The 12,683-nt window shown below is 38.0% G+C and overlaps 1 protein-coding gene across 1 annotated transcript; it reads right to left on the reverse strand.

The window, feature by feature from the left end:
* Window positions 1–231: 231 nt before the first annotated feature.
* LOC122648673 (inactive receptor-like serine/threonine-protein kinase At2g40270) lies at window positions 232–6,041 on the reverse strand. The gene is made up of 9 exons (XM_043841890.1): window positions 5,797–6,041; window positions 5,556–5,694; window positions 3,841–3,912; window positions 3,589–3,732; window positions 3,357–3,494; window positions 2,274–2,839; window positions 1,637–1,827; window positions 1,417–1,549; window positions 232–865 (listed from the first exon to the last, which is right to left on the reverse strand). The coding sequence occupies exons 1-9, from the start codon at window positions 5,903–5,905 to the stop codon at window positions 264–266; spliced, it is 2,094 nt and encodes a 697-aa protein (XP_043697825.1). The 5' UTR covers window positions 5,906–6,041; the 3' UTR covers window positions 232–263.
* Between the last annotated feature and the right edge of the window lie 6,642 nt (window positions 6,042–12,683).

Below are 12,683 nucleotides of genomic sequence, written 5' to 3' on the forward strand. Positions count from 1 at the left end.
GAACTCTTGTTATTATTAATTTGAAAAGTAAATTTTGGTGTTGCACAATTTCAACTGACTTTAACACAGCTAAAAAAGTGTAAAAAAATACATATAGCCTCTCCTTGTCTCTGTTATATACAAATACCAGTAAATTTTCAAACACTAGATACAAGCAGTACCGACCTGCACACGAGTGCATTTATGTGCAAAAGAGAGAAAAAAACAAAACCAGGTGGGGTGATAAAATAACTCATAATACTAACAAGCTTCGGCTCTTCCCATTAGCATGCCTCTGTGGACAGAATCTCAAGTTCTGCCCACCAAAGAGGAGATAGTTTTGGTACTGCTCCATCAGGTCCGAGTGCTGTAATCTCTCTTAATTGGCCAACAACCTCTCTCATTGTAGGTCTCTGCTTTGGGTCAGGATGTATGCAAGAAGCTATAACTGCACAAAGTTTATCAATCTCATTTTCTTGGAAAGATTTCAGCATCGGATCTATCATGTCTTTGCAGGGCTGCTCTCCTCTCAAATAGATCGATGCCCACCCCACAAGTTTTCCACTCTCTGCCGAGTACGGGAGCCTACCTGTTATCATTTCCAATAGTACTACCCCAAAACTATACACATTACTCTCTGGATTGGATGATGGTGTATCCAACAGATCTGTGGCAGCTGATCCCACTTGGGAAGTTACTACTACTTCATGCCAGAAATCAAAATCTGAAATTTTGGCAGCATAGTCTTCAGTCAAGTAGATTGTGGATGAGTTCAGATTCTCATGAACTACAGGTGGGTTCAGTTGGTGCATGTACTCCAGGCAGTATGCCATTCCCATTGCGATCCTCAACCGTGCCCCCCAGTCCAAGTGCTCTGCTTCTTTTACTGCAGGAGACCACCACAACTTGATGTCAGTCAAACTATAGGATCTCAATAGATTTTATTAATTTGATTTTGTAAACTCCACGACCCAATGGCTGCTATGCAAGGCAACAGACAAATACAAAATCATCTCTATGGTAACATATCAGAGACTCTCATAATTATATCTTGCTTTTCTCATCCAAGCCACACCACAACTTAGGCTTTTTTAGTTTCTTCAAAGTGAAAAAAGCTGGATCACACTTAGTACTGAAATTGAATGAGTTGGAAGATTCAAACTTTTTTATTCTAAAATTCGAATCTTCAAAGTGACAGTGTTTTGGGCATTTCACGTACTAGTCCTGGGCATCCAAAGGAATTTAATTGTGATTATGATATCGTGATAGGTTCAACCTGAGGCCTCCAAAATTGGATTCATCAAAAGTGAGTCCCAAACCTCTAACAAGTGCTTCTTATCATAATACATAGGCTTGTTAGTGGCAATCAACAGTTGGGAAAACAATTGACCAAAGTACCATATGGTTTAGAATTGGAGACTAAGATATTTTACTCACTGTGTAGATGCTCAAAGAGTGTACCATTCGGAGCATACTCAAAAACCATCATCCTTGTGAAAGGTTCCTCTTCCTCGCAATACCCAATATGGTTCGCAAAATTCTTGTGGTTCACTTTTGACAATGTGTCTACCTGAAAACATGACCCAAGGAAACAATTAGGAACTGCCAGAGATTATGTTAAAGTTCCAGGAAAATCTTTCTGTAAATAACTTGCTACCTTTTTCCTGAACTGGGCCTCAAAATTCTTTGACCAATCCTTAGTAGACATCACTACAGTAGATACCACAGCTATTTCAACTCCACTCGATAGCGTCCCTTTGTATATTGTGCCATTTGATGAGGAACCAATTATATTACTGAAATCTTCACAAGCAGTTTGTAGCTCTGATCGCCCTAGTTTTGGTACACCTGAAATGAAGATTTCCAATCAAGAATAAAGAAAACAATATATGTGGCTGGAGAATAAGCAATAGAAGGATAGCAGAATGCTGTCTTCCTGTACTGTAATTTTGGCATTCATGCAACAAGGTTAAGACAAATGATTTCATAACAAGGTTAAGACGCATGATTTTATGGATCTCTCCAATGAGATCTTGTAAACTGAAAACCTAACTAAGCAGATGATCACAACCATACAATCTATACTTTCCTATCTCTCTAAAATACAGTCAATAGGAAGGTTATGATCATCCAGTAGGTAGGAACTACTAGATGATGGGACTAACCCTTCTGCATGACTGCTGTGTGCTAGAGACACTGTTGGGGAATAGCCTCATATTGTCTAACTTATTCTTAGCTGCACTCAGAATAGAAACATAGGAAAATGATTAAATTCAACAAGGAAGAATAATGACCTGTTACAAATGCTTTCTGCAGCTGCCCACTTAACCCCGTGGCCCAAGGTTTGACAGTGACCACCTTATTGTTTCGACAGAGGAGAAAACCGGTGGCCACAACTAAAATGAAAAAGAAAGCCCCTATGGATGCAACCAGAATTACAATTTTGTGATTTGATTTGGAACTTGCAGCTGGGCTTTCAGAAGATGTTTGAGCAGAAGTTACAGAAGGAGGCTGGGCAATGCTTGGTGAAGGAGATTGGGCAGGGCTTTCTGAAGGGGAAGGAACTGGAGCAGAAAAGGATGGTGTTGGTGCAGGAACAAAGATAGGTGGATCTGCTGGACTAGGGGAAGATAAATCTGGTGTTAGAGCAGGTGAGGATGCGGGTGTTAGAGAGATGCTATTAGGAGATGCTGCTGGGGAAGGTGATGGAGAATGTGATGGAGTTGATAATGAGGCTGGTGAAGGCCACTCTGAGGGAGATGGATTTTTTTGGTGGGGCAGGTGGGTTTGGGAGGTGGTAGAATTATCTGGCACCTGTAGCAGGCTCCTTTGCGCTACATTTCCAGATTTGGCATTGCTCCTACAAGAGATAAAAGGACTAGTCATGAAATATGCAACAAAATCCTCTATTAACAATTCTAACTAATTTAGTAGTGAAAACAAAAAGAAAAATCCAGTTTAATATAAGTTTCAGTGGGAAGGAAGAATTCATTATAACAACCTCTGAGTTACACATGGGACGAATGCATGTGTGGTGAACTCACCGTCCAATTGGACCAAGATCTAATCCATTCATACCATATATCATATAGTGACAAGAACTATATGTACTATTACTGATATGCTTATTATTCGTCATGATCAAATGACTGAGGTATAGGATGGTCAACATCGCATGAACTGTTAATTTCTATCTATTTTTAAAATGCTAATCTTTGCTTTAGAGATTATCCGAGTGATATCAATAGAATGATGAAACCTAAATCCTGCATGCTACATGTACCAATAGACAATTTCAGGATGGTCCTTGTTGTCCTCCCAATGGTTATACTAAAACTAGAAAACGGATATATTACCCAACCAGTATATAATCTTACTGTGCAGTGGATCTTCTTCGGCATGATGTTCCTTGAGCAGTATCAAGTAGCTGGCTCTCATCTACCTGAAGTTCAGAAAGCATATTAAGCTCATGAATCTCAGGAGAAATGCCTTCGAGAGAGTTGTTGTCGAGTAAACTGCAATATAATCAGAGGCGGAGTTAATACAAGAATATTATGCCAGACAAACCTAATGGAAATTTAGCAGTTAGAAAATGTGGTTTTCACTAACAGGATTCCCGGGGATAGGTTGTCGCCAATGTCAAATGAAAGTGTTCCACTGAAGTTATTAAATCCCATATCTAACACCTCCAGCTCCTTAAGTTCTCCAAATTCTTTAGGAATGACACCATAAAATAAATTATTGCGTAAGATGCTGCAGGAGAAAACAAGAATTAACACGAGAGAAAAATTGCAAGAGGACGTTACAAAGGTCGGGCAGCATAATTTTTAAGAGATTAGGTACTGGACTGTATATGCTTACATAGACTTTATGTGAATAAGATTCCCAAGTTCAGGGGCTAGTGTTCCTCCAAGACAAAGATCTTTCAAGTTCCTGCCAATGGAATAAAAGGCATTTTTCAAAGCACAATAAATAATAAATGTTGCTTCGACAAAGAATTGGATAATCCATTGATAACATTGTAGTGAATATTGCACAAAATAATATACCTAGCGCTTTAATTTCACTTTGTATTCTGAATCACTTTTCAAGGACGTAGATTAATTTCTCATGTAATGTTGTAGCAGTTTGACTATACTTCCCCTATAAGTATATTTTACTTTAGTGCATAATGCAGATATTTTTAGTTTGCTAAACATTCATCCCTACCGAGGGTGGGGCTTGGTGCAACGGTAAAGGTTGCTCCATTATGACCAAGTGGTTACAGGTTCGAGTCTGGAAACAGCCTCTTTGCTAACGCAGGGGTAAGGCAGTGTACATTATGACCCTCACCAGACCCCGCAATGGCGGGAGCCTCGTGCACTGGGTACGCCCTAAACATTCGTCCCTACCAAAGATTTTTAGTTCTCTTAACAGGAAGTCTCAGATCAAGGCTGAGAAGATCGTCGTCTTGTGCCATTTAGACTCGGTTGGGAACTTTTGGGCTTGGGCTCATGGAGGTTCAATAATATGATTTCCTGAATAAAATGAACATGAGGTAATGCTTTCTCTTGGTTATGAGTATCTGTACTCAATTTTATCATATGATGACCCAAGTCCTTTATCACTTATGATGGTTATTTTATGAAGACCCAACTACTAGATGGAACAACTTTGCTTCTTCAGCAATTTTATGTTCTGTACTGAAGTGAACGTATCAAAGTTTCTGAATTATTTATTATAGTCTGGTTAAGAACCTAAAGTTCTTTTCACAATATTTTTTAATGGCTTTCCAGTTTCATGAAATGCAAACATCAATTCCCATTTTCTAATGAGTTTGTTAAAGGACTACATTCTGAATCTCTTATGGAACAAGTCCATCTTACAATCTAGTATCTTGAATGGAGTCTCAGTTAGCACACTTCAAAGAATATAAAGCAGCTCGGATACCTCAATCCAGAACCAATTCATCCACCTAGCTCACATAGCTGCCAAGGCATCGCACCCAGGCACCTTGATCGCCTAGGTGGGTGCCTTGATACCCTTGTTGGTGTCACCTAGCGTCCAGGCCCCCTTCAATGCTTGTTGATAAAATATCATTATTAAACCCGAAACTCTCAATGGATGGTCAGTAACCCAAGGAAAGAAATGGTTCCATTTCATACGATCTCCTCTTGTAGATTGGACTAACAAAATCGAACAGAGTTCTTTCTGTATCACTTCGCCCCTTTTTGAAAGGGCTTACTTTTAATTATTTCAATTGAATTTCCAACAAGAAGATACTTATTAGAATCAGATCTCAGGCCTACGTAATCTCCCATTTAACATAGGCACGCCGAGGAAGATCAGATGTCTGGAATTGATAACCTGTACACCCCCTCTATAATCACACCCAAACTCAGGCTCTGAGTCTCGGGTGACCTAAACGCCATGATAACTATGCTAGTTCATAAACCAAATGCTTAGGAACTAAATTGACTGAGACAAAACTTCATATACGTAAAGCACCAAAAATTGAATAATTGTTTTCATCATATATGGGGAAATACATAAAACAAAACAGAGTATTTCATGGAATGAAAACAAGAATCACTTACAAAACCACAACTTTACCGTCGGAGCACTCAACTCCGAACCAGGAACAGGGATCATTGAGTCCATCATCATCATTCCAATTCGATAGAGCACCAAAAGGATCTGTCGCCACTCCCTCTCGAAATCTCAACAGTGCCAAACCTGTATGCAATTAATCACTTAAATCTCTCAGTAAAATCCAACCCTCCAACTTAAACCTCTAAAAATGCAAATATTATCGTTAGAGCAGCAAAGTTCACATACCTTCTTCATTAAGAGATAAACATAACTCCCAATTATGATTGAACAAGCACATCAACAGCAACACCACCACGCGAGACCTGAACTTATCGAGTCTCCACCGCTCACCCATTTCGATTTCGATAATACCAATTAAAATTTCTCAGTTCATCCAATTGCAGATGTAATGGAAAGGAAGAAAGCTCGTTCAATTTGAAACAAGGCTTCGAAAAATAAAAAAATCAAAAGAAAGAGATATCAAATTCTCGAGTTTCCGAGTAAGCTAAGTACGTAGAAGAGACGGAGAGAGAGAGAGAGAGACAGAGATCAAAAAGGAAATGAAATTTGAAACCGCGTTTATCGGTATTAATTTGACTAAAAGAATAAAAAAGTTACCGAAAATCTGCAAAAGAGGGTCTGAGAGAAGCAGCTAAGGTTCTCCGTTATCTGTTCTCTCTCTCCTCTCTCTACTATTATATTATTGTAAGCTGAACACGAAATGTAGAAGAGGAATCCATTAAAGCTCTCTGACGCGTTCCGGTTTCCCGGATTTGGAATGTTGTTATTGTTATGTTTCAGGTGCCGCCACCTACGACCTTTCAAAACAAAACTCTGAGCTTCGCCTTGCTCTCTCGTATGGCTATGACTGATGACTCTGTCTACTTATCTTTCTTATATACAAAATTACAGACAGACAGACACACAGAGAGAGAGAGAGAGAGAGAAATGTTTGACTTTGACCCTTCATCCGTGCAGTTACCATATGATAATTTGTGATTTAAAGCATTAATTATGTAAATCCACGTGCTTACAAGAATAGCGACAATCAGAAAGACGAAGATGGCAAGAAAAAGGTAGCTCTAACTCTACTCCCCAGAGGAGTTCTAAATCTGAGAGGATTCCGACGAATTGGATCGGAATCGGCCTGAATGGGTTCAGGAATTGGGCGGTGGAAATTGGGATCGGTGTTAGCGAATTCCAATCCAAATTGGCCTATTCATCGATCCGATTCTTGATTTTTAAAACCATGACAGGTAGTTCTTTTTGTGACTCGCATTGAATTTGATAGAATGCAGTAAAAGTAATTCTTATTATATTTTAGGTAACCTTCTCTTTAATATCTGATATCAAATGTTAGATACTTGACTGATACATCAAAAACTCGAGAGTGGATTGAACATTTTCCTTTAACTTACCCCATATTAAACTGATCCAATCTAATGTTCATACACTAAATTACGTCAATTAAACACACAATACAAACTATCTTTTACTTAATTTTATTTTTATTTTCTCTCATAGAGTTACATCCAACTTTAAGTTATCTTTATTAAATAAATAAATAAATGTTTTTTTTTCCTATTTGGTGAAAGTGAAATCTAAACTCTGTGATGCTGATTTGTCATATAGATGGGGTTGCGCTAACTTAATCCTTTTTTTAAAATCCACCGGTCACTATTGGCTTTAAACTTCCCGTCTAATTATGGAGCCCATACAGATGGGCCTAACAATCAATGATCCATACTTTAATGTTATTCTAATTCCCCAAGTATCAGCTACGCGTAATATTATATCAAGTGCCTAAACCTTAGTTCAAATGTATCCGTAGTGAAACTCAATGTAATAATAATACCAAATGGTATTTGATATAGTCTGGGTCTTGTGCCAAGTATGACTTCAGATAGTATGTATTAGAGGAAAATGATCCACGTTATCGACATAAGTAACTGAGATCTTCCTAATTTTCTAAGTTATCTTCTTTATTTCTATTTTATTTATTTATTTATTTTATCATTATTTTCTAAAAGGATTTCTGTAATTGACCCCATTTAGTTGGAATAAGGCTGAGTTGTTGTTGTTGTTGGTATTTGATACAATCCTAATCTAGACCATGTCATCTAGATCCAATGGTTGAAATAGATATATCATTTGCCTACATTATAAAATATGTGTTCTATAAAAGTTGGAAAATGACCTACCATTTGTGACGACAATATTTTTTATTCTTACTTCAAGAATTTTTTGAAACTTTATACCTTTTTTAATTAGCATAGATTAAGTTTACATGTGAAATGCCATGTCTGGGGTAAAAAAAAAAAACACATGTGAAATGCAAAATTACAACGAATATGATTGAGAAAAATATTGTCACACTGTCAATGTGCAATTTCCCTCTTGCATAATTTTTTTTTATTTTTTTTTCATTCATATGTTCTGAAAATATGGACCCTATATAAATGATAATTTTTTCATTGTGTGGTGTGCAAATTCCTCCTCACACTAGCAATGTGAGGAACCCTGTCTCTCTTAGATAGGGTTTTATTGATTTAAGCCCCTCCTCATCCTTTAAAAAAAATTTAAAAAAAAAAAGGAAAAATAGAAACACCTACATAGTTCTAGAAAAGAAAAATGAGCAGTCAAGAGGGTCAAAAAGAAGAATTTCTGACCTAGGGAGAAAATGGGAGATTAAGAAATGACAGTTTTATTTTCTTTTTTTTTATTCTCTACATATTTTACAATTATGTCATTTTTATGTTTTTAATTGAGTTAACCTCTCACTATATTACAAGGAAATTTAATATCTTTGGTAGTAGCTCAAGAATTGCATAAAGCTTACTCATATTCAAAATATTTGCCATGTGGTAATGGGATGTACCCAAAATTTGTGGCTAGGTAGAATAAAAAATTCATTGTATACATATAAGGTATTTGAATCCAAATAGAGTTTGTCCAGTGGAAAAAATAAAGATTCAGTATTTATTGTTAAACATGAATCTCTCTCTCTCCCTCCCTAAAGTAAGTAAAAAATACCCGATGAAAAAACAAAAATATACATATAATATTAAAGTCTCCACCTTCAATATCACCATCAGTAGAGAATTGTAAACAAAATTAATCACGAATCTATATCTTTTGTAAGGAAAATATTCTCTTGTATCTAGGGCATAGGTTGTGCCTAGACACATTGAGAGGTGGGCGAAATGACCGTCCCACCCCCCTAATAGTGGAAATATATCCCCATGTGTTTAGATGCAACTTGCCCTACGGCACAGAGAACATCAACCATATTTTGTATTACAAAAGATCCCAAGTATAATGTATACATTATTTAGATGAGACTCATCTCCTTATCATCCTTATCCTTTAAAAATGAGGCGTACGTTGAGTTATTGGGTCCCTACACTCCCTACACCCCATGTTCAGGTCCAGTAGCCACAAACTCCTCTTTTGTCTGGATAAACAAGACCGGAGAAAATTATACAATATGTACTTTGGGGTCCATAGAATTATGTCGCGTAACGTAGATGGTTTAAATGGTTAATGAGGGTGGAGGGACAAAGACAGCCCAACATTTTATTTGTTTTTGGGTTAAAAGATGGCCCACCTTGCGTAAGAACAAATGATCTGGGGGGCCTGTTTGGATCGCAAAAGCACATCTTATTTGCAATTTTCTTTTTCTAAATATGGGATTGGACCCACGGACATGCCCACACCAAGGCCACACCTGACCTTTGTGTTCCAACTTCCTTCTAACTAACTTTATAGAAATGAAATAGGGCAGGGCAGGGCAGGGCAGGGCAGGGTTAGTCTGTTCTGATTAAAAGACTACCCAACCGTCCGGGCATTAGAAAATGGCGTGAGACCAATTCGTATTGTGACAAAAGGTAATGGTTGAGCTGCTGAGCCTCTTAGAAGCTAAAAATACATGACAAGGAGATTGAATCTACTACACTCCACATGGAACTGTTATTGACTTACTCTACACTCCTCCACTGGTTATGGACCAGAAGAAGGGAAAGAAGAGTGGAGAGAAGGAGAAGAAGAAGAAGGGAAGGAACAGGAACTGTCAATCTTCTTCTCAGTCATTATCGTTGGAAGGGTGAATGAAACTTCACTGCTCTGGTAGAGTTGTGCGTGTGAGGTGGGAAACGTGTGAGGGCTGGAATGTGAAATCTGGAGTGGACTAGGCCAAGCTGCCGTGCGTGGAACAGGTGAACGTTCATAATCTGAAACCTGGGCCCATCAAGTTTTGGGCTTTTTATTAATAATCCCTTTTATAGAAAACGTCCAAACCAGACCTACATTTGGGAAACGCGTACGGACCCATTCTAGCAGGCTGCAAGTGTAACCCGGGTTGCAGCCGGAAAATTATCTCCTCCAGTTCCCTGTCCGGCCCAGTTCCCCAGTTCCTTTAATAGGGGGGTGGTGGACCCCCACTCGGGCAGAGTGTTTGGGCAGGGGTAAGGTGGTCATTCCAACCCCCCTTGTTAGAGGAACTGGGGAACTGGGCCGGGCAGGGAACTGGAGGTGATGAAGATCCAGTTACAGCCATGGTCTTGCTACACCCAATCATTGGCATCAACTTAGAATCATCTTCTTTCCTTTTTGGCTTCACAAATACCTTCTCAAAGTTAATATCGGAGAAGGAACGCCACCCATTCCCACACCACACGCCGCCCCCTGCCCCCTGACACAGGGGCACGCGTAATGACTGCTGCACCCCTTGGAAAGATAGAATCATAGAAATGATAAGGGGTACAACAGTCATTTCACATGACACAGGCACAAAGGCAGTGTGCGCTGCGCAACTGGGCCGTGTTCTGTTTCCTATTTTATATTTTTTAAGGGGAAAAAGTTCTCTGTTCGGGAGTGTGGCCTACGCCAGCACTCCCATGAGTCTATCTCTCTCCTCTCCATGTGAAAAGACATCTCTGCCCCCTTGTTTTAAGGAGGAGAGAGATAGACACATGGGAGTGCTGGCGTAGGCCACACTCCCGTACAGAAAACTACTTGCCTTTTTTAAAATATCCTTCAAGATTCCAAATCAGCACCTATGATTGGAGCAGCAGGCAGGAACATGGTTACAACCTGGTTGGTTGTAATAAACTAGTCATATGCGTAATAAACAGGGACTCTTACCTATTATATTATGTGAATTTTCCATGTTCTTAAGTTAAGGGGCTTGGGAAGAGATCATTAGGATTCGTTTTGACTTTGACATTTTCTATTTTAACACCCGATTTTTTATAAGAATCTAATTTTTATTTTTATTTTTATTATTAATTTTTTGGTTTTATTCCTCAAAGTTAGTTGTCACAGGTAGAAAACGATTTTGACTCATGATTCTATCATTTTGAAGAACTGAAATGTTAAATGAGAAATGAAAAGACTATCTCTACATTAAGTAACTTCTGAACATTAGACAAATAACAAAATAAATAAAGCTACAACTTCTTAATTCACCTACTTAGTGACAACAAGAGGCACCCTATCTTAAATCGTTATATTAATAATATTCATAAACGTAAGACGCAACAACCAGGTTGGATCCTTCAATGCCTCTCAGCGTCATACGGAAGATAACCGCCCGTCATTCAACTAAGTATTATACTACTTTAAATATACATACGTCTGGCTAGGATACCACCATCAAGAGGTAATGGCAGGCTAAGAACCCAAGACCTAGGATCTTAATCCTTGAATGGATCCTGGAGCCTTACTATGAAATTATGGGAGGGAGTTATTGAAGCCCACTTGAATAATGTCTATACGAGGGGTTGAGCATTTAGCTCAGATGGCGCTGCTAGCTTTAGGTCTGGTCATAAGACGGTGGATGTCAGGTGTTCGACTTTCCGAGTTCCCACTTTCTTCTCACAAAAAAAAAAAACAGATCTATACAATAAAAGCTATTTACTTACTTAGGAGACTCATGGAAAGATTTAGAGTTTGCAAGAACCACCATTTGGTCTTTATTGACTTAAAAAAAGCCTATTACAAAGTCCCTACAAAATTAATATGGCATGTCCTAAAGAAGAGAAGAGTGTCAAGTAAGTTTTTTGATATAATAAAAGACATGTATGATGACGTAGTGACTAGTGTGAGAACTGTGGGAGATAAGGGTGTCAAATTTGGACTTGAACCAACCCACCCAATAGCTTATTGGTCCAGTTATAGATCTACCCATCACGTTATTAGTCCGACTCTGAATCTTCTAATTAAGTTATTGATCTCCCAATGGTTCTAGAACCGATAGACTAATTAGGAACTGTTGGAACCGATACAAATCTATATCCTACCCTATATATTATATAATTGGTAAGACTTAATGTTATGATAGCTAAGGTCAAGTTCTTTAACTTTGTAGTTTTTCAAATTTGATTGGTACCTCTTGTCCATGTACTATTGTACTGAAGATTCGACTATTAATTCAAATGTCCATTTGGGAATGCTAACTTAAGAACATGCCTTAAAATAATCTTAGTTTATGAGGGTGGTGATGTTCTTACTTATTAATTGAATATAAAACAAGAGGTACTATGGACTAGTTTTGTGATTTGAAAAAAAAATGATGGTGGGATGCATATTCCATCTATATCCTATGTTAAGATAGTTATGGTCAAGCTCTTTAACATTTTAGTTTGTCAATTTTGACTGGTACCTCTTGTCCATATACTATTTTACTGAAGGTTCGACTATTAATTCAAAGGTCCATCAAGGAATGCTAATTTTAGAACATGCCTTTAAATAATTTTAGTTTATGAAGGTGGTGGTGTTCCTACTTATTAATTGAATCTAAAACAAGAAGTAATATGGACTAGTGTAGTGATCTTAAAAAAATGATGGTGGACTGCATATCCCATATTCCCATAGATTGAAATTAGTCTTATATAATGTTATTGAATATATGTAGTATATATTATCTTTTTTTCTTTTTTTTAGACTACTTGGAATCGATTAGGAACCGAAAACCAACCCACCCATTAGTTAATGATCCTGAATCTCAAGTTTGGAATCGATTAGCTCATTGGTTCGATTATGGTCATGACCCCTTAGGATTGAAATCGTTAAGAAACTGGACCAATAGCCTAGAACCGGATCAATTGACACCCCTAAATAATAACACAAGTAAC

This window comes from Telopea speciosissima, chromosome 1 (genome assembly GCF_018873765.1).
Source record: "Telopea speciosissima isolate NSW1024214 ecotype Mountain lineage chromosome 1, Tspe_v1, whole genome shotgun sequence".
NCBI classification, from domain to species: Eukaryota; Viridiplantae; Streptophyta; class Magnoliopsida; order Proteales; family Proteaceae; genus Telopea; species Telopea speciosissima.

Bases quoted from the DNA above. Each gene is read 5' to 3' on its own strand.
- LOC122648673 (XM_043841890.1), bottom strand. From the start codon at position 5,905: ATGGGTGAGCGGTGGAGACTCGATAAGTTCAGGTCTCGCGTGGTGGTG. The intron at 1,550-1,636 runs GTAGCAAGTTAT...TCATGTTTTCAG, and splicing joins AGGCCCAGTTCAGGAAAAAG to GTAGACACATTGTCAAAAGT. The intron at 866-1,416 runs GTGAGTAAAATA...GGTCTCCTGCAG, and splicing joins ACTCTTTGAGCATCTACACA to TAAAAGAAGCAGAGCACTTG.